Genomic DNA, 21,480 nt, shown 5'->3' with positions numbered 1-21,480 from the left:
ACTTGTTACAGCCTTCTGCCACACCCTGGCTCAGAGTTCACAGAGAGCTGCCTGAACACGTCTAAAAGCTCATTCAAGCACTTCCCCTTCCCCTTCCATAATTGTAAAAGGCAAGCAATTTGGGAGAGGGCGAGAAGAGACCAGAGGATTACCCCACCCCACCCTTCTGTTATACATTAATGCCACAATGAAATCTTTGTTTACTGAACTCCTGTGATTTGTGGCCAGAGACCAGAGCCCCAGCTTTAAAATCTTTATTCACTGAGCCAAATATTGCATCAAGACAGAGATTCACCAGTGCATTCTAAAACCTGCAGTTCAAGTTAGGGGAAGGAGAACCACAAATCCCAGACTGCATTGGGACAAGTAGACTCAATTCCTTCTTGTCCGGCCCTTAAGAAGAAACACATGATTTTTAGGAACATTAAAAACAAGTGGCCATAAATGGCTATGGGGTATCCCAAACTGCTGCATTTAACACACAAATGAGGGAAGAGAGTGATGGGAAACTTCACCTAGCCTGGAAATGTAATTTCAAAGCTAACAAATTATCTCTGAGCCATCAGAGAACCTCTAAGCCAAGTCTGCTCTTGCTGTTCCTATTATTATGGGTTTTGTTGTCCTGCGAATAGCATTGAGGGGGAAAAAAACCCCAAAACAAACAAAACACGACTACAAATCCCAGAATACACAGAGCTAAAAAAAAAAAACAAACAAAAAACCCCGAGCCAGACTTGCCTTACTCTGATGGCTGGGTGTGAATGCAGTGGCTCTCAAAACTGTCCTGGTGACCCCTACGGCTAGTCAGATAGTTAGGCTATGCCTAATGAATATGCATGAGAGAGTTTGCATACTCTGAGCCTTACTGAACATAACTAAGGCAAGGGAAGGAGCAGCCCGAGCAATATTCTCTGATCCCAACAGAGGGAGCCAGAGGAGCACAGATCTGGCCTGGGAAGGTCTCCTCTTGTTTGCAGCCTAGCTGCTCAAGTTTCGCTTTCGTCCTGCGTGCCAGGCAGATCCGCCGGTCCGTCTGCCGCCACTCCGTGCACTTTTTCACTGCAGGGGGATCGGGCCATCGCCCCAGTCGAGTCCTTAGCCGGGCTGCAGGCAGCTCTCGGGGCATGGCTGGGGCATCTCCAGGGCTCCGCTGGCGCTCTCTGCAAGAGAGGAAGCACGGCGGGGAGAATCTCTACTACCAGCTGTACCAAGCAAAGATGGAGCAGCTGCCCGCGGACGTGCGGCGCTTCTGTGACCCCCAGCTGCCGGCCCCCCGGAGGAAGGAACTGCTGAAGTTGCTCAGGGACCTGGATGAGGACTGCAGCTGCCAACACCTCCAGATCCTCTTCTCCTTCTCTGTCCCCAGCCCAGAGGCGCTGCAGCTGCTCTCCTCTCTGCGCCTGCCTCTGGTGTCTGCTGGGGCTGTGAGTAAAGGCCGGACACGGGTGGGGTGGAGAGAGGGAGAGGGGGAGCTGACACCTGGGCAAAATCCCCCCCCATCCCCCCATTCCATGCAGTGCTTACACCTGAGAGATGGAGATATTCCAAGGTATAAATAATGCAGAAGAAGTGAAAAAGAGCTTCTAGAAGCAGAGACTCAGGCATGGCAGGCATCCCTCTATAGATATACATTTGTGTGTCACATCCAAACTCTCACATTTGCTTCCTTTTCTTGGGAGATTTAATGATTAATTTGGTTTTCTTAAGGTCTATTCCAGTATCCTAGCAAAAATTATTTTAAATGAACACAAAATACAGTTAAAATGATTTTCTCATGGGATACATAAAACCAGCAATTTCCTGCCAGCAAAAGATGTTTGGGTGTAAAATGGGCTTCTGAATTGCTCTGCTTCTGTGCAGCACGTTTACCTACTGGGAAAAGTGGAGGAGCTGCGTAACAAGGCACATCCTTCCTGCACTGAGGGAAAGGGAGCTCAGGGTAGTGACTGTAAGCACCTAAATTACTTTTTCTCTTGTGATCCTCCCCCCATGAAGGTAGTGGGAATAGGAGTAACATAATTTAAAAAATCCTGAGAGGAGCACTGATGACCAAGAAGTGAGGGGACTGCCAGAGATCAGCTGAGGTCTGTGGGCTGTCACAGGAAGTGCATTGGACAGGCTAGGTGGGCCTCTTACTCCACTGTGTCCTACGTATGCAGGTTGGACCTGAGAAACTCACATGTGTAGAGTTGATACAGAGTGATTGACCCTCAAGTCAGTCTGGGAAGCCTCAGTACTGACTGATCTCTGTCTCTTTACATTCTGGGAAAGGATTAATAGCATTGGAAAGGCAGATGTGAATATTGGGTCTAGCTTTTGAACTCCATAACACCCTCTTTATATTAATAAGACATCTTGTGCTTTCTTTTAATAGGCCAAATCACAAATTGTGGGCCGCATGACTTGGTGCAAGCGAGGGAACTGTAGGGCTGACTTCCTCAGACCTTTGCTGCATTCTGTGGCTAAGGAGAGATCCTACCGAGTCCGGCCACCAGGTGACAGCCCACACATGAGCCAGGCAGCAGGTGGCAGCAAGAGAACTCCTCAGATCTTCCTGACACCTTCTCTTCCACCTCCCACCCGAACAGGATAGAAACATAAACCCCCTCCCAATGGGGTGAAATAATTTTACCATTTTAATCCAAATGAAACGTGCTCGCAGTACTTTGCATTGTTTAAGGTCTGACACCACAGCCCTCTTCTGAATGTCATTTTCTCTGCCTTTTCTGTGCTTTCAGGGCACTGGATACTGGGAGTTTTTGCTGAAGAGCTGTGCAGGAGTCGACGTGCTGTCCTTTGACATGAACCATGTGTACCCTCCAGAGATGAGATACACAGAGATCTTGGTACAGGCTGTAATATTCCATTCTCTCTTACACCGTCACAAGGCGGCAGGATGCAAAGCAGCACATCACTGCCTCTCTGCCTGCAAGAAACGCTTTAGAGCTCAGGAACTTTAGTATTGCAGAGGACACGAGGGCTGCTGAGAGCTTATAATGGCAGATATTGTGTCCGATTGCAGTCCCTGACTGTGAGCAGGGAGCACACTGCCTCTCTGTGCCCCAGGTTATGGGCTGACAGGAGTCTGCCACTCTTACTTCTGTCACTGCTGTTTGGTGCTAATCAGACGTTTATTTTTCCAGACAAGTGGCCCTGAAATCCTGGAACAGTACCCTGAGAGGGCTTTACTTCTCTCCTGGCCTGATGCCGAAGGTAAGAGGTCATTATTTCCTTCCAGTAAAAGAAGAGGCTATAAGTTAGGGAGTTGGGAGGCCTCAGGTAGACACAGCTACAAAAAGGAGCAGGTTCTTCCCGGCACAAGGAGAGAGCACAAACTTCTTCTGCCAAATCTGAAATAAACTATAATCCATATGCACCCAGAATTCTGCCAGTAATCGGGCCGATACAGTAAAAATCGCAGGAGAGCGGGCGAGCGCCCAGGACACTCTCCTGAGTGCGCAATACAGTAAAATTAATTTATTTAAATTAGGGTCTGCGGCAAAAAGAGGCGCTAAGGAAACTAGCGCATCCCTAGCGCCTCTTTTTGGACAGGAGCGGCGGCTGTCAGCGGTTTTGACAGCCGACGCTCAATTTTGCCGGCATCGGTTCTCGAGCCCGCTGACAGCCACAGGTTCGGAAACCGGATGCCAGCAAAATTAAGCATCTGGTTTTCAACCCGCGAGTTGCGGGCCTATTTTATATATATATTTTTTTAAATTTTTAACTTTTTTTTTTAACTTTTGGGACCTCCGACTTAATATTGCCATGATATTAAGTCGGAGGGTGCACAGAAAAGCAGTTTTTACTGCTTTTCTGTGCACTTCCCTGGCGCCGGCAGAAATTAGCACCTACCTTTGGGTAGGCACTAGTTTCTAAAAGTAAAATGTGCGGCTTGGCTGCACATTTTACTTACTATATCGCGCGGGAATACCTAATAGGGCCATCAACATGCATTTGCATGTTGCAGGCGCTATTAGGTTTGGGGGGGGTTGGACGCGCGTTTTCGACACGCTATTACCCCTTACTGAATAAGGGGTAAAGCTAGCGCGTCGAAAACGCACGTCCAATCGCGGGTTAACAGTGCGCTCCACCGGAGCGCATTGTACTGTATCGGCCTGAATGTAAGGGAAGGTGCTGCACTGCTGGAGGGGCTGTCGTCTCCGTGCAGGCACTGCTAGGGGTAGGGTGGGGAATCAGAGCGCCCCCCCCACCCCCCGCCCACAGCATTATCAATTCCTGCCAAGCTAAGGGGAAGAGCCACACACACGTGCCAGCCCCACAGCCCCTGGCCAGAGGAGACGCTGCACTCTTGGAGTCGCTGTCATCTTGGTGCAGGTCCTGCCGGAGGCGCCATCCTTCCAGTTCTGACACTGCAGTGGAGTTATCTGCATGTGGCATCAAACCAAAGCCTTCCCTCCAGACCACGTAGCGTTACTGTGATTTTCAGTTTTAATGTCAGGGGGCAGCACTGTGTTGGTCTGTATGTTACAGTGAGGACAGCAGGAACATGGGTGTGGCACTGAGGTTACACTACTTCTCTGTATTCCTTGCATTTTTAGAATCCTCCTCATTCTCCCTGGACTGTCTGGCATTCTATCAAGGAGAAACCATCGTCCACATCGGGGAGCTGCTAGGGGAAACCCTGTCAGCCAATCCCTGGGGGCAGTCCACATCCCGTGACTTCCAGCTGGCGCTAGCCACGGATTTCTGCTGTGTGAAACGGATGCGCTTGCCCAGCTGGCCAGGACACATGGACTCTCTCAGTGTCTGGAAGAGAAAGAGCCCCCAGCCGGTGCTGTGCGACGGCTCCCATTTCCACTATGTGAACACAGACCTGGAGGCCAGCCCCCAGCAATCCAAAAAAACCCCCCAACCATAACAGAACATGGGTCGGGCCGAAGGAGAGCGCGGCAGCTTCTGCCAACCTGCCAGCTGGCATTGTGATGTAAGGTCTAGAGGAGACATCCCTTGTCAGTGCGGCGTAAAAGATGTGCGCACACGGTCATCCGCACGCCCCTTCCTCAGAGATCTCAAATTCAGTTTTTGCTAACTTTGTGAAAGCCCGCCCCATTTTACTGTTCTGCATCCTCCGTAGGGAAGGCCCATCGGAGCCAGAGGCCTAACAAATGGTAGTGAAGGCCAGGCCTGCTTGCTTGTTGGACATCTCTGCCTAGAGCTCGCTTGTTCTTGGGTCATCCTGGGCAAGGCCCTGCTGCGTGCCTGGAGGCCTGAACAGGCCCATGACAGAGGAGTTAGTTTCTCTATGGGGTGCAGAACAGGCACTGAAATCCTCCGTGCATAATGAGCAGGGGGCTCCTCAGACTAAGGGGAGCCTTGGAGCATTATGTATTGTACATTCAAACATTCAATAATATTATCACGTTTGTACTAGTCTTTTTATCTTGGGATATTTCTCCATTTCTTGATCCCCCTTCCGCTATGGCCCAGCTATTGACACAGAAGTCCTTTGGGCAGGGGCCATAGACCATACACCTGCACCCTAAACCTGGGCACTAGCTGGCAGTATTAGGCAATGGCTGGGTCGCTCCTTCCCGCTCTCCCCCCCATGAATACTGCTGCCATCGTAGTGCTCCTGGTGACAGGAGCTGGAGCCAGCTCTGCCAGTTAAACTGGAGTCCCTCCTCTGGCAGTGCTGCCACTTGGCGGCAAGGTTTGTAGAAGAGCTGAGTGAGTGTGTTCAGGTAGGAGAACTGGCCGTGCATGTACATGTGTGTGTATACAGCTAAGGTTTGTATGATGCTGAACTGGAGGAGCAGGGAAGACACAGTCACGTACTGTGTACTTGCCTTGACCAATAGCAGCTATCTAGCACCTCCCTGGGCAAAATCCAACAGCTGTGAGGCACAAGGCTTTCTGATCATTATTATTATTATTATTTAATAAGAGCTGCTTAAGCAGACATTCTGGGAAAAGCCATAAAAGTGCCATTTAGGTGTCCGGGAGATTTAGCTCCTAATTTTAATTTCCAGACTCCTTCCTCTCCTTACCCCCAGGGCCCATCTTTATTACAGGACACAAGAAAGAAATGTCGTAAAAGAAACTTTAGTAGCTGAGAATGCCCAGGAGAGGCGGCAGGCGAAAACCAGCGTCTGACGCCTCGCGCACCCACTTCTCAAGGCCCAAGCAGCAGGGAGAGTCAGATGGGTTCTGGAAGGAAAGAGCAGGCCAGGCCCTCTCCAACCGGAGAGACAATAAAAAGCCCAATGATAAACAGGGGGGTAAGCAGCTCTGGTCCTGAAGTGCCACAGACAGGTTTGGTGTTCGGGATATCCGCAATGAATGTATATGAGGTTGCACGCAGTGCTTCCATTATATGCAAATGTATATTATCTCATGCATATTTAGCATGGATACGCTGCGGACCACAGCTGTTTTGTGGCACTGTAGGAGAACATTTGCCTCACCTGCTATAGGAAACACCGAAATCCAGCTCTATGGAAAAGACCACAGCACTCCCTGCAGCTTTCCTAGAAACACAGCCAGAGAATGCTCATTCCCTGTACGTACCCGGATCAGTCCAGATTCCTGGGTTTTGCCTCCCCTCCAGCAGATGGAGACAGAGAAGTTTTGACTGACCCTGCCCTATGCCCTGAGGTGCCACCTACAATCCGTAGGTATTTCTCTGTCTCCAGCAGATGGAGATGCAAAATTCTACAGTCTGTAGATCAGCGGTTCTCAACCTGTGGGTCGCGACCCCGGCGGGGGTCGAACGACCAAAACACAGGGGTCGCCTAAAGCCATCGGAAAATACATATTTCTGATGGCTTTAGCCGCTGAGAAGTCGCGCTACCGTCTGCAGCAGCGCTATTCAGCTGGAACGCACGCCGTTATGGATGCGCGTTCCAAACTGAATGCCTGCGCGCATGCGCAGACGGGATTGCATCATCCGTCCGGGGCCTAAGGAGCGGGGGAAGCGGGGGGAACGCTCCACAGTCCATAGCAGCGCATTACATGTGTCCGGCGCTTGCTGACGTCATCAGTGGGCGGACGTAGCAAGCGCTGGAGGACAGAAGCCTAGGAGGCGGAGAGGCAAGAGGCGGAGAGCCAAGAGAGCCTGCGAGACAGCCTGCTGGTGTAAAAAAGGTTAATAATGTAAAAACAGTACATACACACAATACTGTGTAAGTGTAAGGTGCTTTGTGTGTAATCATTACACAGTACACAAAGCAGCTTACACTTACACAAAGCACCATACATTTAAAAATGTGAACTACATCGGTCTTATACTATAAGAGACCACTATAAGATGTAGTTCACACTGTTCCCCAATGTATAATTATGTTTGATTTGTAGCAATGAGAATACATAATGCATATCAGGTATTTACATTCCGAATCATAACTGTAGCAAAATTACAGTTTTGAAGTAGCCACCAAAATTATTTTTTGGTTTGGGGTCACCGCAACATGAGGAACTGTATTGCGGGGTCACGGCATTAGAAAGGTTGAGAACCACTGCTGTAGATAGATAACTTAAAAAAAACAAACACGTACAGGTCTCACTGCATCTTTATATTTATAAAGACTTCTCTATAAGCAATTCCCCTATTCTCTTTAAACAGGGTGCAAGATTAGGCCATATTGACCACAGGCACACAATGGGAGATGTCCCTTATGACCCCTGCCTCAGTACCTGCAAACCTTAATAGGTGGAGTGGTATAAAAGCTAGAGGTGTGGTGCTTCTGTACAGTGCAGAGGACATCCTCCGTCGGGAATCCTGCAGTGGCATTTTGAATTCCTAACTTTGTCCTGACTGTGAACCAGTGCCTCAGTTTACTATCAGCCTTGCTCCATCTCTCCCTCTTGAAATCTGTCATCGTCCATACTACCAGGACTCGTCCGTTTGTGACCTGCTGGCATTCTCACTATAGTCCCACATTCTTACCATTTTAAAGCTGTGACGACACTTGAGACCCTGGGTCTGGCCAAGCATCAGCCTGCACTATAGGAGGCATGGCTGACGCTGCCCAGGCAGGACCTGCATCCCTTCTCCCAGGGCAGCTGTATCCACAGCACATGGGGGGTGAGGGGCACCAATAGCAGCACCACTCAGGGCTGGTGCAAGGGCATTAGGTGCCTACTGGCAGCCGCTCCCTTCTTTGGCACCTTGGTCTCTGTACTGTACTGCATCCCCTGGATCTCTTTCATCACCATCTCCAATATCCCTCTACCTTTACCGCCTCCTATAGTGCTCAGCATTTCTTCTCTCTCCCTTCGCCCACAGTATTGTCCTCTCCCTTCCACGCTTGCATACCGGCATCGCCTCAGTCTTTTTGTCCTCTTTCCACAGTGCCAGCATCCTGTCCCTCCATCCCACCCTCATCCGCACAGCACGCATGCACTGTCTCTGCCCCTCACCCACGCAGCACCTTCTTGCTTTCCCTCGCACGTCACCCACCCTACACAATTTCTCCTTCCAGCCCCTCCACTCAGTATAACTCTCATCAATCCACCACCTGCCTTGCACTTGCCCAGTGCCCGCTCTCCACCTCTCCACACTTACCCAGCATTCATTGTCCTCTTTCTCTCCCCTTTTCTACTGCTAAGCCGCCTGAATTCTTCAACCACTGGCGGAATGGGCTCTGCAAGCAGCCCCAGGCCTCTCCCTTCTCTTTGGCTACTGGTCGGATGGGCTCTGTCTGTGGCCCAGGGCCTATTGCTGGCAGGATTTTGCTAAAGGTTTGATGCCCCGAGCGACCATCCAGCTCTCCTAATGGAGGCTCCGGCTCCGATCCTCAGCCCTGGTCTCACTGCAGAGCGGAGATCCTCCGGGACTAACGAGTTAACAAATAAGGGGGAAAGTGCCTGGGCCTCAGCAGTTCTGCACCGTTGAGCATTTTCTCAAGCTTCCTGGAGGCCTGAGGTCGCTTTCAGGGAAGCTCTTGGGAGCAGGTGCATGGTGGACCCTAAAAGTCAGACCATCCCTGGGCTCGTGCTCAGTATCGCCTACAAAGCCACACGGGGAATAGCAATAACTGATTTGTTGTCTTATAAATCTCAACTCGGCACAATGTAATTTGGTATGAGTGGGTTAGAAATATTTTAAAGAAGTAAAGCACTTTTAGTTTGAAAGCAGGCAGCATTAACTTGCAGTTAGGGGTGAGAACTATTATTTTAATATTACTTATAGTTGGGGCAGAGTGAAATAAATCAGTTTGCTTCCAATAGGAAATAGCAGCAGAGCTAAGAGTAGAACAAGTCCCAGGAAGTCTCCTATCCCATCTCCTGCCTATCAGGGGCACTGAATACCTGGCAGGGGATTAGCCTGAACTGGGCTGTATCGCTGGTATCTTTCCCAAAATAAAACGAAACCAATATTTACATTTAAAAGTTAAAAAGGGGAAGATTTGATTGTGACTGAAAGCGTTCTGAGTTTCATATTTGTATAATTTGGAAACATGTCTTGGTCTGATTCACTCAGATTTTCCCCCCACATCCTAGGAGGAAAGCCTTGGAGAAGAGGTGACAGAGGTGTCACTAACAGGCAGCAGATCTAAAATTGAAGAAAGTAGTAGTTTTTTAGGTTTTTTTTTGGGGGGGGGGGGGGGGGGGTTTCAGTCAGCACATGAACTGTGGAATTTGCTGGAGGCTGGGGTCAATGGTGGTAGTAGAGCAAATTAAAAGCAAAAAAAAAGGTTTGGCCGAGTTTGTGGAGGACAGATCCATTAAGAGTGATTAGTCAGATGAACTTGGAGATTGTCACTTCTTATTTCTAGGGGTGAGCAGCAGGGAATGGGTCTCCTGGATACTTCCAAGTGATCAGTGACAGGACACTGGCCATGATGGATTATTGGTTTTATACCCTTAGGCCCGAAACACTAAATTTAACTGTTTGCTGTTTCATTTGCCAGATGAGTGTAAACAACAAAGGTGCTCTGTTTAAAATGACCTTTACAAATCATTTGGAGTTGCATTGATTGGTTACATAAACCTCTGGTAGAACATTACTTGTGCATGACAGCAGGTGGCATCAGGTAAGCCAACTGGTTCCCTCTCGAGATTTTAGTGAAAGGTTTCTGTGTTTCCCAAGCTGCCTCACAACCAATCCTGCACTGCCATTTCCATTCCTCAGAGCCAGCCTCATCCACCAGCTAAGGTCGGGTCTGACAGGAGGGCGAGCATTCAGCCAGTAAATCAAAGTCGTTAACACCACGGCTTCCAACAAATGCCAAATAAGTTGCATTCTCAGCCGCTAAAAAGGATTTCACACCTACAGAAGTACTCATTTTCCTGTCAGCCAGACTGGGGGCTCCAGTGAACTATTCTCTCTGGTCTCAGTGTTACTCACATACTTTCCTCAGACCTCTGCTCAGATTAGAGAGGAGATGGCACTGGGTAATTGTGTGGGTGAGGGGGCATGCCAGGGTGGCACTACATTCTTGTGACCATTCACCTCCAGAAACCAGAGAAGTCCCATGGTTTGTTCCAGAGGTGAAGGAGATCTGCCCCTGTGCCCTAAACCCTGAGGGCAGGAGTGGGACTTTCCTGCTTCTGCATGGTATGGTGGGGCTTTCTCCCTTGTTATTAAGGACAGGAGCTGACCTGGGAGCAGCGCATTCTAGCTCTGCTTACATTTTTTTATCTGTTGCCTCTTGCAAGGGATTCTTCCCTGTACTATGCCCTCACTAATATTACCACAGTAACGTTGTTTAATGTCCTGCTCCATTACATTAATATGTCCCTGGGGGATTACAACTATAAAACATCCAATTGAAGTGCACGAAGAACATTAAGTTAAAATAAAATGAAATTCAGGTTATAAAGATTTAAGTAAACAATAAAATAACCATAAATCGGATATCACCAGCCACCTTCTTAATGGTTAGACATCACTTAATTAAGAACTAATGCATAGAATCGGGCAAGTAAGAAGCAGGTTCCTTACCTGATCAATAAAACAGTGGTTCCCAGACCTGTTCTGAGGGCCCCCTAGCCAGTCAGCTTTTCAGGATATCCGCAATAAATATGCAAGAGAGAGATTTGCATTCACTGTCTCCAATGTATGTAAATGTATTCATGTATATTCATTGTGGATACTGTGGAAACCGACTGACTGGGGATCAGGTTTGGGAATCTCGACTCCAAAGCAGGGGTGCTGACACCGGTCCGTGTCAGGATATCTAATGAATATGCATGGATTTCCACCTAAATGCAAATATTTATCATGCATACTCATGAGGGACGTCCTGAAAATCCAACTGGGTGGAGGGTGGGGCCTGAGGACTGATTTGAGAATCCCTGCTCTAAAACAGTGTTTCCCAGCCCTCTCTAGGAAGCACAGCTAACCAGTCATGTTTTCAAGATGTCCAGAATAAATATGCATAAGAGATTTGCATACCCTATGTCTCCAATGTGGAAAACCTGACCAGCTAGGTGTGCCTCCAGGAGAGGGCTGGAAAACATTGTTCTAAAAGAAATCTCTTTCCTGGAGCATAAAATGTAAATTCCCTCTTCCTAGTGGTTCCCAGCCTCTCGAATTTCAATGCTGGAATTACCAAAAGTACTGCTGAGATGATCTCAGTGTTCTTTGATGTGGAATATTGAGTTATATGGCATGAGCGATATTCTGAGCCCATCTGGTGACAACTTTTACAAACAGTGGAAAGTATTTTACACTTGATCTTAGCCATAAGGCTGAGAAGCGATAATGTGGAAAGTATTTGAAATCTAATCCTGCTTTCAAGTGGAAGCCAATTTATCAGGGTTTCCCAAACCTGTCCTGCGGACCCCTCAGCCAGTCGGGTTTTCAGGATCTCCCCAATGAATATGCATGAGGTAGATTTACATACAATGGAGGTAGTGCATGCAAAGCTAACTCATGCATATTCATTGTGGAGATCCTGAAACCCTGACTGGCTGGGTGTGTCCCAAGGACTGGGTTGAGAACCAATGCTATAAGGGTCTTGGCTGGTCCTCAGGACATACCTAGCCAGTCAGATTTTCAGGATATCCACAATAAATAGATATGATATAGATTTCCATGAACGCCAATGTATGTAAAGTTATCTCATGCATATTCATTGTGGTTGAAAACCTGACTGGCTGGGTGTGTGCTGAGGACTGGCTTGAGAGCGCCTGGTCTAGGCAACAGTCTTGCTGCTTTCTGAAGGCATTCACCCTCTCTTGACTCAGGGGTGGTTTTTATATACACATTTAGAGGGATTAACTGCACATTTGCTATGATGTACAACGCAGTAGAGACAGCTTTGTAGTAATCAGCTCCTCTTATTGGCATCTTTCATTGATTCAAATGATAGAATTTCATCAGTCTTATCAAATTTGCAGTTAATTCCTCTAAATGTGTAAGTAAACCACCCCGGGCTGAAAGTGTCCCCTCTTATAGTGGGCTATATATATATATATATATATAGCATGTCACATTGTCTGTATACAGAGTCTCTCAACACTTTACTGAAGCTTTTGCCAGCAGAAGTAGGTATGGATGAAGCACTAAATCAATTTAAAGTTAAAAATGGAGGGGGTTGTTCCAGGAAAAGGCTATTGGAGGGTACGCTCCACCCTTTTGAGCATCTATGGAAAAGCGGTTAATTAAATCTATAAAAATAGCTAAATGATAAGGACAATGGTCATGCAGTGAGGCTGAGCTTTGGGGGTCGGCAGGCTGGTTTCTTGCCATCTGCAGAGGACTGGGGGTGAGGGGCCGCTGGCCTTCTTTCAACTTATGCAGCTCTGCTGGTGCACCTGGTGGAAGGCAGGGCTGCGCTCTCATCTCTGGTTTGGAGCATTATGGACCCAAAAGATATGGCAGAGGGGCCTGGGGCTCCTCTTCCGGGAACACCCCCCCCCCCCCTGGAATTTGTAATCATTTCTCGGAAAGTTGCAGGGGGGGTGCGTGAGATTTATTCCCGGCGACGGATAATTACTGTTCTCTCATCATCTGTCAAGAAGCCGGGGGGGGGGGCTGGAGAGAGCCCTGCCTGGCAGTGCACATCCAGATCTGTCTCGGCTCGTAAATCTGTCAACCATAAAACAGCTGGCTGAGGAGCTCAGGTCTGCGGCTGCAGGAGTCCCCATGCCAGGGAGCAGTGGCACAGGAGGTGTCCTGAGCCGCTGGGTGGCACCTCAGGCATAATCAGAGCAGGCACCCCCCTCCAGCCCTGCCACCCTTTTCCAATGGCTTCTTGTAACGTTTCACCTGTTCTTCCAATATCGAACAGATCATGCTCTCCGCTCAGGGCACGTACAGCCCCGTCCCACCCTAGAGTCTGAAAGGACACCTCCCTGTGCAGGCGCTGTAGTCCACTGGGGCAGATTCCCGGTGTCTCCTCCTCCTCAGTTATCAGTTTTCCTGTCTGGCTGTGATTCTGCTGAATGATTTTCTGGGCCCCAGATACTGACTCTGGATCACTAATTTCTGTAAGTAATAGCCTGTTCTGCTCCTTGCAGGCATGCAGCCTGAACAAATAGACCTGGAGGCACTGAACGTGACAAATGATTATTCCTGGTACTTACAGCATCCTGCTTCAGGATCCCAACTTCAGCCACTCTTCTGCAGTTCCCCCCCTCAGAGCTAATTCATGTCCCTCTAGAGAGGGAAATCGTGTGATTGACGTGCAGTGCGGGCTGCAGCACACGGCCCAAACAGGTCGATGCAATACCGTGCGCTGAGCCTAGCGCACAGGTTAATGAGCGCTTGGATGCGCGTCCCTAAACCCCGATGCAAGAAGGGGATCCGCGCATCCAAGCTCCCGTGTAGCTAATGGCGCTCATCGCGTGTAAATTCCATGTAGACGAGGCTATTGGCTATTACCCTGCGATGCAAAAAAAAATCCCCATGCGCCCAAGGTGCACTTTATAACCCATCAAATTTTATGCCTGCCCAAAGTGGGCATAAAGTCTTCCCACGCAACAAGGGCTCAACTTCAAAACAAAAAAAGACCTGCTTTTCTGTGGGTCCTCCTACTTCCTCCTCACGTTACTAAGTAGGAAGAACCACAGAAAGCAACATGCAAAAAAAAAAGTCTTGACGTAAGTGAAAAGAACCAATCGGGAACAGCCCTGCCGGGGGGGGGGGAGGGGGGAGCTCTGGCCAGGCTGTTGTGGACGCACAGCCGCTTCTCCTAGGCGCCCGATGCAGATCGCTAGGGAGGCACAAATTATCCATGGCGCGTCCCTTTTAGTGCGGCAGCTCATTTGTGTATTGTTTCGAGCATCCAGGAGAGGTGAATGTACACACATTCAAAGACATGCACCTACTGTGGACGCACATTTTTTTACACACATGATATTGCATTGACCTGAAAGTGTGTAAGGGAGTGGAGGGAGTTATGGAGAATCTTAGGCAAGTCCGGGCATTAGTCTGCCTAAGGGAATGCTAGATAAAGGCCCAGTATAGGCATTCACACCTGGGTTTAGTCGGTTTCTTCTAGGGAAGACTGGAGGCTACGCAACCTGGAGGAAACAAACAGGCCGATTTTCAAAGCCCTACGTGTGGCAAAATGGGGAGATATGCGTGTGGCTGGGCCACAGCCTCGCACGTATCTCCCGGTGTGCGCATTGCAAAGGCTTTAGGAGAAAGGGGCGGGGTCTGGGTAGAGCATAGGTGAGCCACGACAGCGCCATCAGGCAGTGTCCCGCACAAGCGCATGCTGGGATCTGACCGGCCCTTGTAACCTGCTGCTGCTACGGACCATGGGTGAATATTAAAACAAAAAAAACTAGGGTAGTCAGTGGGGGCCAGATTTTCAAAGGGGTACGGGTGTAAGATACGCACGTACCCCCCGAAAACCTGGCCCAAACTCCCCCTGCGCGTGCCGAGCCTATGTTGAGTAGGCTCGGCGGCCCGCGCAAGCCCCGGGACGCGCGTAAGTCCCGGGGCTTTCCTGGGGGGACGTGTCAGGGGGGCGTGTTGTGGCCGGCGTGTCATCGGTGGCATTCTGGGGGCGTGGCCGCAGCCTCTGGACCAGCCCCGGACTGGACCCTGATGCGCCGGCGGCCAGCCCAATGCGCGCAAGTTATGCCTGCTTCGAGCAGGCGTAACTTGTACAACAAAGGTAGGGGGGGGTTTAGATAGGGCCGGGGGTGAGTTAGGGAGGGGAAGGTGGGGGAAGGCCGAAGGAAAGTTCCCTCCGAGGCCGCTCCAATTTGAAATCCCGTGTACTCTTGTTCGCGCCTGGTGCACGAACAAAAGTGCGCGTGTGCGCACATTTATAAAATCTACCCCAGGGGTTTTAGGAGTTGGAGACGGTAGGGTAAAAGGGAGGCAGGTTAGGTAGAGGGTTTAGGAAGTCCGTTCCTTCACTGGAGCAGACTGGGAGGGAACTGGGGAAAAGGCCTATTGCATCACTGCGCACATCTACTGAAATCCCCCCCACCGCTTTCATGCGTGAGACGGCACTCGCGCACACGTGCATGCGCCAATATAAAACGGGGCACGCGTGTGCACGCAGGGAGCTGATTTTATAACATGCACATTTGCGTGAAACGCAATACAGATTACTGTCTAGGGCATATATATCACAGAAGCAAGCCTATCTGATGGGCTTAGCAGAAGTGGGAAGTCAGGAGTCATTCTTTTTTGGTATTGTACTAATATTCAGTCTTTCTGAAAGCAAGTATTTGGCTATATGGATGCTGCTCTTTCTATTCAATTACCTTTTTCTGTGCAGTTGGCAGTCTTTGGCTCCTTTCCTTTAGCGGGAGCTTACTCCGATGGTCAGAGACTGTGGGTTGCTAAAGGTTTGGTGGTCGCCCGAACCACTATATTGTATTTTTGGAGACAGGAAGTGGATCCGTCTTTCACATTCTGGAGAAATACTTTTTATGTTTAAATCTTTTTATTATTATTATTATCATAACAAACAGTAGGATAATAACTCCAATAGCATAGATCATACACTACAGAAAGACGCAACCTGATGATTTTGATCCTTAACACATCAGGTGCATAATAAACTCTGACAAAAAAGAGATATCAAAGAATGATATCCCCCACCCCCCATCCCAACTACCCCCCCCCCCCCCTTTCCATCATCAACTAACATAGGTCCATCAATAGGTATTCAGAAGCAGACTTCTAGTATGTGGCAACAATGAGTCAAGATAGGGAAGCCAAATATTCAGAATCCGTTGCTTCCTGTTGGGATGACTTCATTTGCCAACCAATTCCATGATTAAGAGATGATGAACAGCATAAATAGAAATAAGCAGACAAAATCTGAACTGGAAACTGCAACAAGCCAAACTCTAGTTCCGTGCAACAATGGAAAAACCTGAACATTAACTTGCCTCCTAAAATATCAAACAACAAAACTAAGAAATATAAAACATCATAATAGTGAAACCATACCAATACAAAGAAAAAATATTTCAAAACAGTTGATGAATATAATAACATTCAAAAGTGAAAAACTCATACACAAATTTTTTTAACTTTTTAAACGTCAATAACATATTTCAAAACAGCAGTCACATCAAATAACACTCAATAATTAAAACATCTAAGGATAAAAAAAAAACAACCCTGCTCTCCATACCAGGGAATTTTTTATTTCTAGTCATCCAAAGATTGTCATAAATTAGTTGGGGTAGGGGAAGGTGAACACAAACTTTCTTCTCTCTCTCTCACATACATACACTCTCCAACACATGCATATTCTCTGTCTCTCTCTCCAAGAGCAGGACCAGCTTTTACTGCACCCAGGGCAGATATTCAGAATTATGCCCCCCTGCCCTGCCCCACCCTGCATACACACACATACACACTCTCACACGCAGATGCACCCTCGCACACATTCTCTCAGACACATGTGCACACACACTCTCAGACAGAAACAAAGACACACATTGCTGTGGTGCTGCTGCTTTTGTGCTCACTCAGTGAGTGCTTCCCCCGCCCCAATACTGCCACATTTTGTAAAGTTCTTTCTTACTGCCAGCCCTCCTACAGCCTGCAGCAGCCCCCTCCCTTTGCCATTCCCACCTCTTTTTGGCACCCACACTCCAGAAGACACACCGATAGCCACAGCTGGTGCATAAAGCTCACAAAACACAAGTTAGCCACCCTGTGCTAGCAGAATATTTCACACGCAGAACACAGACAGACCCCCCCCCCCACCACCAATTACAGAACAAAAAAAGAGACCATAAAGTAGAAATAGAAACTTGCAGGCAAAAAGTAAACTGGAAACTGCAACATGCCCAACTGTATTGTGTAGTGCAACAATGAAAAATAAAAATCCACCACCATGCTTCATAAAACACCAAATAAAATCAAGAAATATAATTATAACACTATACTAATAAAAAGAATAAATTTCAAAATAGCCGAAAAATAGAATTTCCAATAATCAAAAACTCACATAACTGTTTTAATATTTCCACAAACACCAATAAATATTTCAAAACAGCACATTAAATAACGCTCAAAAATTAAATCAAATAAAGATTAAAATATTTCCCGCTCTCCATTCCTGGGATCTTCTTATAGCAAGTCAATCTGAAATTGTTGTGGATTGGGGGGGATGGGAAGCCACACAAACTTTATCCTCTCTCTCACATACTCCCACACGTACATTCTCTCAAATATTCCCCACATGCTCTCACATACACAGGCAATCTCTCAGGCTGGCGGGCAGACTCTATTCATAGACATGCACATGCAACCACTCTATCATACGCACCCACAAACAGGCAGGCACTCTGTCAAATACAAACACACATGCAGGCATTCTTTCATATACACATGCATGCAGGCACTCTCTCATACACACACACACACACACACAAGCATGCAGGCACTCACATACCCACACACTGAGGCAAGCAGGCACTCTCTCATACACACAAACAGGTAGGCAGGGAGCCAGGGACTCTCTCATATACACATGCATGCAGGCAGGCAGCCAGGCACTCTCATACAAACACTCACATGTAGGCAGGCAGCCAGGAACTCTCTCATACATGCAGGCAGGCAACCAGGCACTCTCTCATACACACACACACACATGCACAGGCAGCCAGGCACTCTCTCTTACACACACACCGAAGCAGGCAGGCATTCTCTCATAAACATGTAAACAGGCATGCAGGCACTCTTTCCTATTCACACACACAAGCATGCAGGCACTCTCTTATATACACACACAGGTAGGCAGGAAGCCAGGCACTCTCATACAAACACACAGGCAGGCAGCCAGACATACTCTCATATACACATACATACACACATAGGCAGCTAGGCAGTCTCATACAAGCACACACAGGTAGGCAGCCAGACTCACTCTCATACACACATACATACACACATAGGCAGCTAGGCAGTCTCATACAAGCACACACAGGTAGGTAGGCAGCCAGGCACTCTCTGATACACACAGGCAGGCTGGCATTCTCTCTCTCACACACACACTCATATATACAGGCACACACAGGCAGGCACTATCTCTGGACCTTGTCTTCCGTTGCTGTGGGATGGGCTCCACAGTGGCCTACCATTCCTCTTCCATGAAGGCCTGTGAAGATCTCATCATAGGACACCATAGGATGGGCTCTGCGGCAGCCTAGACCTCTTCTCCGGCTTCTGCAGCAACTCAGCAGATCTTTGTTTTCGGCTGTCATTGGGGGAGGGTGGAAAGGATGTGGATGTGAAAGCAGGCAGGAGGGGAGGGGGCGAGGAAAGGAAGAGTTGCAGCCCTTCCAATTGTGAACTCATCTTTTACAGGATGATTTTCAGTCCCTAACCCAGGTCCATTGGTTTGGTTGCAGAACAACGAACAGAGACCGACCATCTGCTCCGACATTCAAAGGGAAGCTACAGGTCCAGTCCTGATGGTGGCACATGGTCTGGCTGGCAAGTCAGCAAAGGGTGCACAAGCACATCTATAAGCAAAAAGGGCTTACACGTGTTTTTAAACTTGTTCATGTAAATCACCTTTACATGGGTGTCCCTCCCAGTTAAATTAGTCCAAGGCCCCGTGGAATGTGTTGGGAACCCTGATGGCATACGTAAAGGGACACATGCGAAAATCCCCCTTCCCTATTGGGTATTTGTAATAATGAAAAAAAAGTATAACAATATACTACATCTAATCAATGTTTCTCCTGCCGATTAGGAGGGGAAACAGGATAGAAGCAAGTTTCAGATTACTAGATATCCTTTTTTTTAATTTTATTACTCACAGATCTTCAATCAATAATGAAACATTTCTCTACAAACAACATCTGTTATTACTTCTTCAAACCTTGCTATCAGATAAGTATATTATATATTTTCAATTAAACCGTATACCAATCTTTTTATTTACTTCTATAATGTAATTTATTTTGTAACTGATGCTTTGTGTTGCTTTTGTCTCTTTGTTTTTCTCTTTTAGGTACCAAAATGTCTTTTTGATGCCTCCTTCTTTCTATTGGTGGATGTATATGCAAGTAAGTAATAGTTCTCTTTCTTTCTAACCTCTTTTGTCTTTTGCCTTCTAATATTCTTTCTTTCTTTGTATCATGATACAATATTTTCTCATAAACTAGCTTGTTTATGCATACGCTTAAGCCCAAATTTGAAAAAGACCACACGTGTAAAATCTGGGGGATATGCGCATGGCCGGGCAGAGCGCGCCCCCAAGCACATTTTAGAAGTGGCCTGGCTACGCTTGTATCTCCTGGTACGTGCAGACGTGCCAGGCCAGTGAAAAGGAGCAGGCAGGGGGGCGGGATAGGGCTGACTGGGACAGCGGCCATTAGATCCTGTCCCAGGGAAGCACACGCTGGCAGCCATCCGGCACGCCAAAGTTACTTCTGTTCCAAAGAAGCAGTATGAAAACAAAAAAAAATTGGGCAAGCTAGGGGTTAGGGGTCAGGGAGGAGAGGGAGAAGAGGGGAAAAGGTAGGAAGGGTAGTTAAGGAGTTAGGGGAATTCCCTCCCAGTCTGCTTCTTAATTGGAGCAGACTGGGAAGGAACTGGGGAAGCCCCTATTGCGTCACCGTATGTTTCTTTAGAAAATTCCCCCGTTGCGTGCGTTAGAGGACGTCTGCCCACACATGCACATGCTGATATTAAAATTGGCCGCACATGTGTGTGTGGAAATCATATTTTATAACACGCACGCGGTGACACGCACATGTAATAAAGTCAGTGCGTCCATGTGCGCGCGCCGGGAACCGCACATGTGGTTTTTAAAATTTACCCCTTAGCTTTTGTTTTTCCTTTTTTTTATGAGTCTTATTCTTCTCATAGTGAGCGGAGCTGGAGTGTGTTGAACCTTCGTCTTTCCAATCTTCTAAGTTTACCTACTCCCTATCTGTAACAAACCAATAAGAAAGACTGCCTCTCTATATGTGTCCAAGTCTTCTGCCAACTTTATCTGTATGGGACCTTAGTGTTCATGTTGTATTGAGATGTTATTGAGCTCTAACTAATTAAAAACAAAATATAATCATTATTACCCTATCTAGGCAAGTTTCACTTTTCTCTCTATTTTATTGTGGGTAGCATACTAGAGTGTTTTTGCTCTAATTTCCCATTTCATAGTACAGGAGTGCATGATTTCCTTCATAGTCATGCATTGATCTTGATCTTTACTCCATTAAAAACAGGCTTCCACTATATATTTTTTTAATATCTTAAGAAAAAGTCTCTATGGACCCTTATAGAGTCTGAACATGAGTTTTCTTAAATAAACAGTCAATGCACTCTCTACATTTCTCATAGTAACAGTGTAAAAATTCGCTGTCAAAAATGATGAGATCTGCTTAGGTTATCACCAGTTTCTCCAACTGTCACTTACTCCTAGATTCATGAAAATGATTGCACTCATGATATGAGAGAGAGAGAGAGAGAGAGAGAGAGTGTGAGAGAGTATTTATAAGGCTCTCCTAGTAGTCAACTATTTATATCTCTATAGGAGGGGCAGGTTGTAGCTCGAGGTGAGGTGTTGGTGGTGTTATAGGGTTTAGGGGCCAGTTTTACATGCAGAGTGAGATTACGAACTGCACAGTACACCTCGGTGAAGATTTGACATAATTTGGCGTGAGGAAAGTCTCACAAAGATGATATTTCTACAATGTTCTCTCGCCCTAGCTTGATGGATTCTATAACAGGGTACCATCAAGCTAGGCTGAGATAACAAAGTAGAAATTTCATCTTTGTGAGACTTTCCTCACTCCAAATCTTCACCAAGGTGTACTGTGCTGTTCGTACATCTCACTCTGCATGTAAAACTGGCACCTAAATCCTAAACCACCACCAACACCTCATCTCAAGCTATTAGTTGGCCCTTCTATAGTCATATAAATAGTTGAATACTGTGAAGGCCTCCCCAAAGGCTCTCTCTCTCTCTCTCTCTCTCTCCCCCCCCCCCCCCACACACACTCCCTCCATGCACACTCCACTCCACTCCCCTTCCCCTCCCAAACCCAGAAATGGCCAAAATGCAATTTGCAAAATTTATCGTAAATTGTGTTTCGGGCATATCATACAGCTTAACACCAGGAAAAAAAGGT

The 21,480-nt window shown here is 47.5% G+C and overlaps 1 protein-coding gene across 1 annotated transcript; it reads left to right on the top strand.

The window, feature by feature from the left end:
• Positions 1-889: 889 nt before the first annotated feature.
• Positions 890-6,187, top strand: LOC115097843. Its single transcript, XM_029613951.1, has 4 exons — positions 890-1,424; positions 2,739-2,846; positions 3,144-3,213; positions 4,560-6,187. The coding sequence occupies exons 1-4, from the start codon at positions 1,125-1,127 to the stop codon at positions 4,877-4,879; spliced, it is 798 nt and encodes a 265-aa protein (XP_029469811.1). The 5' UTR covers positions 890-1,124; the 3' UTR covers positions 4,880-6,187.
• The last annotated feature ends 15,293 nt before the right edge of the window (positions 6,188-21,480 follow it).

Source organism: Rhinatrema bivittatum, chromosome 8 (genome assembly GCF_901001135.1).
Source record: "Rhinatrema bivittatum chromosome 8, aRhiBiv1.1, whole genome shotgun sequence".
Taxonomy (NCBI): domain Eukaryota; kingdom Metazoa; phylum Chordata; class Amphibia; order Gymnophiona; family Rhinatrematidae; genus Rhinatrema; species Rhinatrema bivittatum.
Note: the sequence above shows the minus strand (reverse complement) of the source record. Positions and strands in the feature narration are given on the sequence as shown.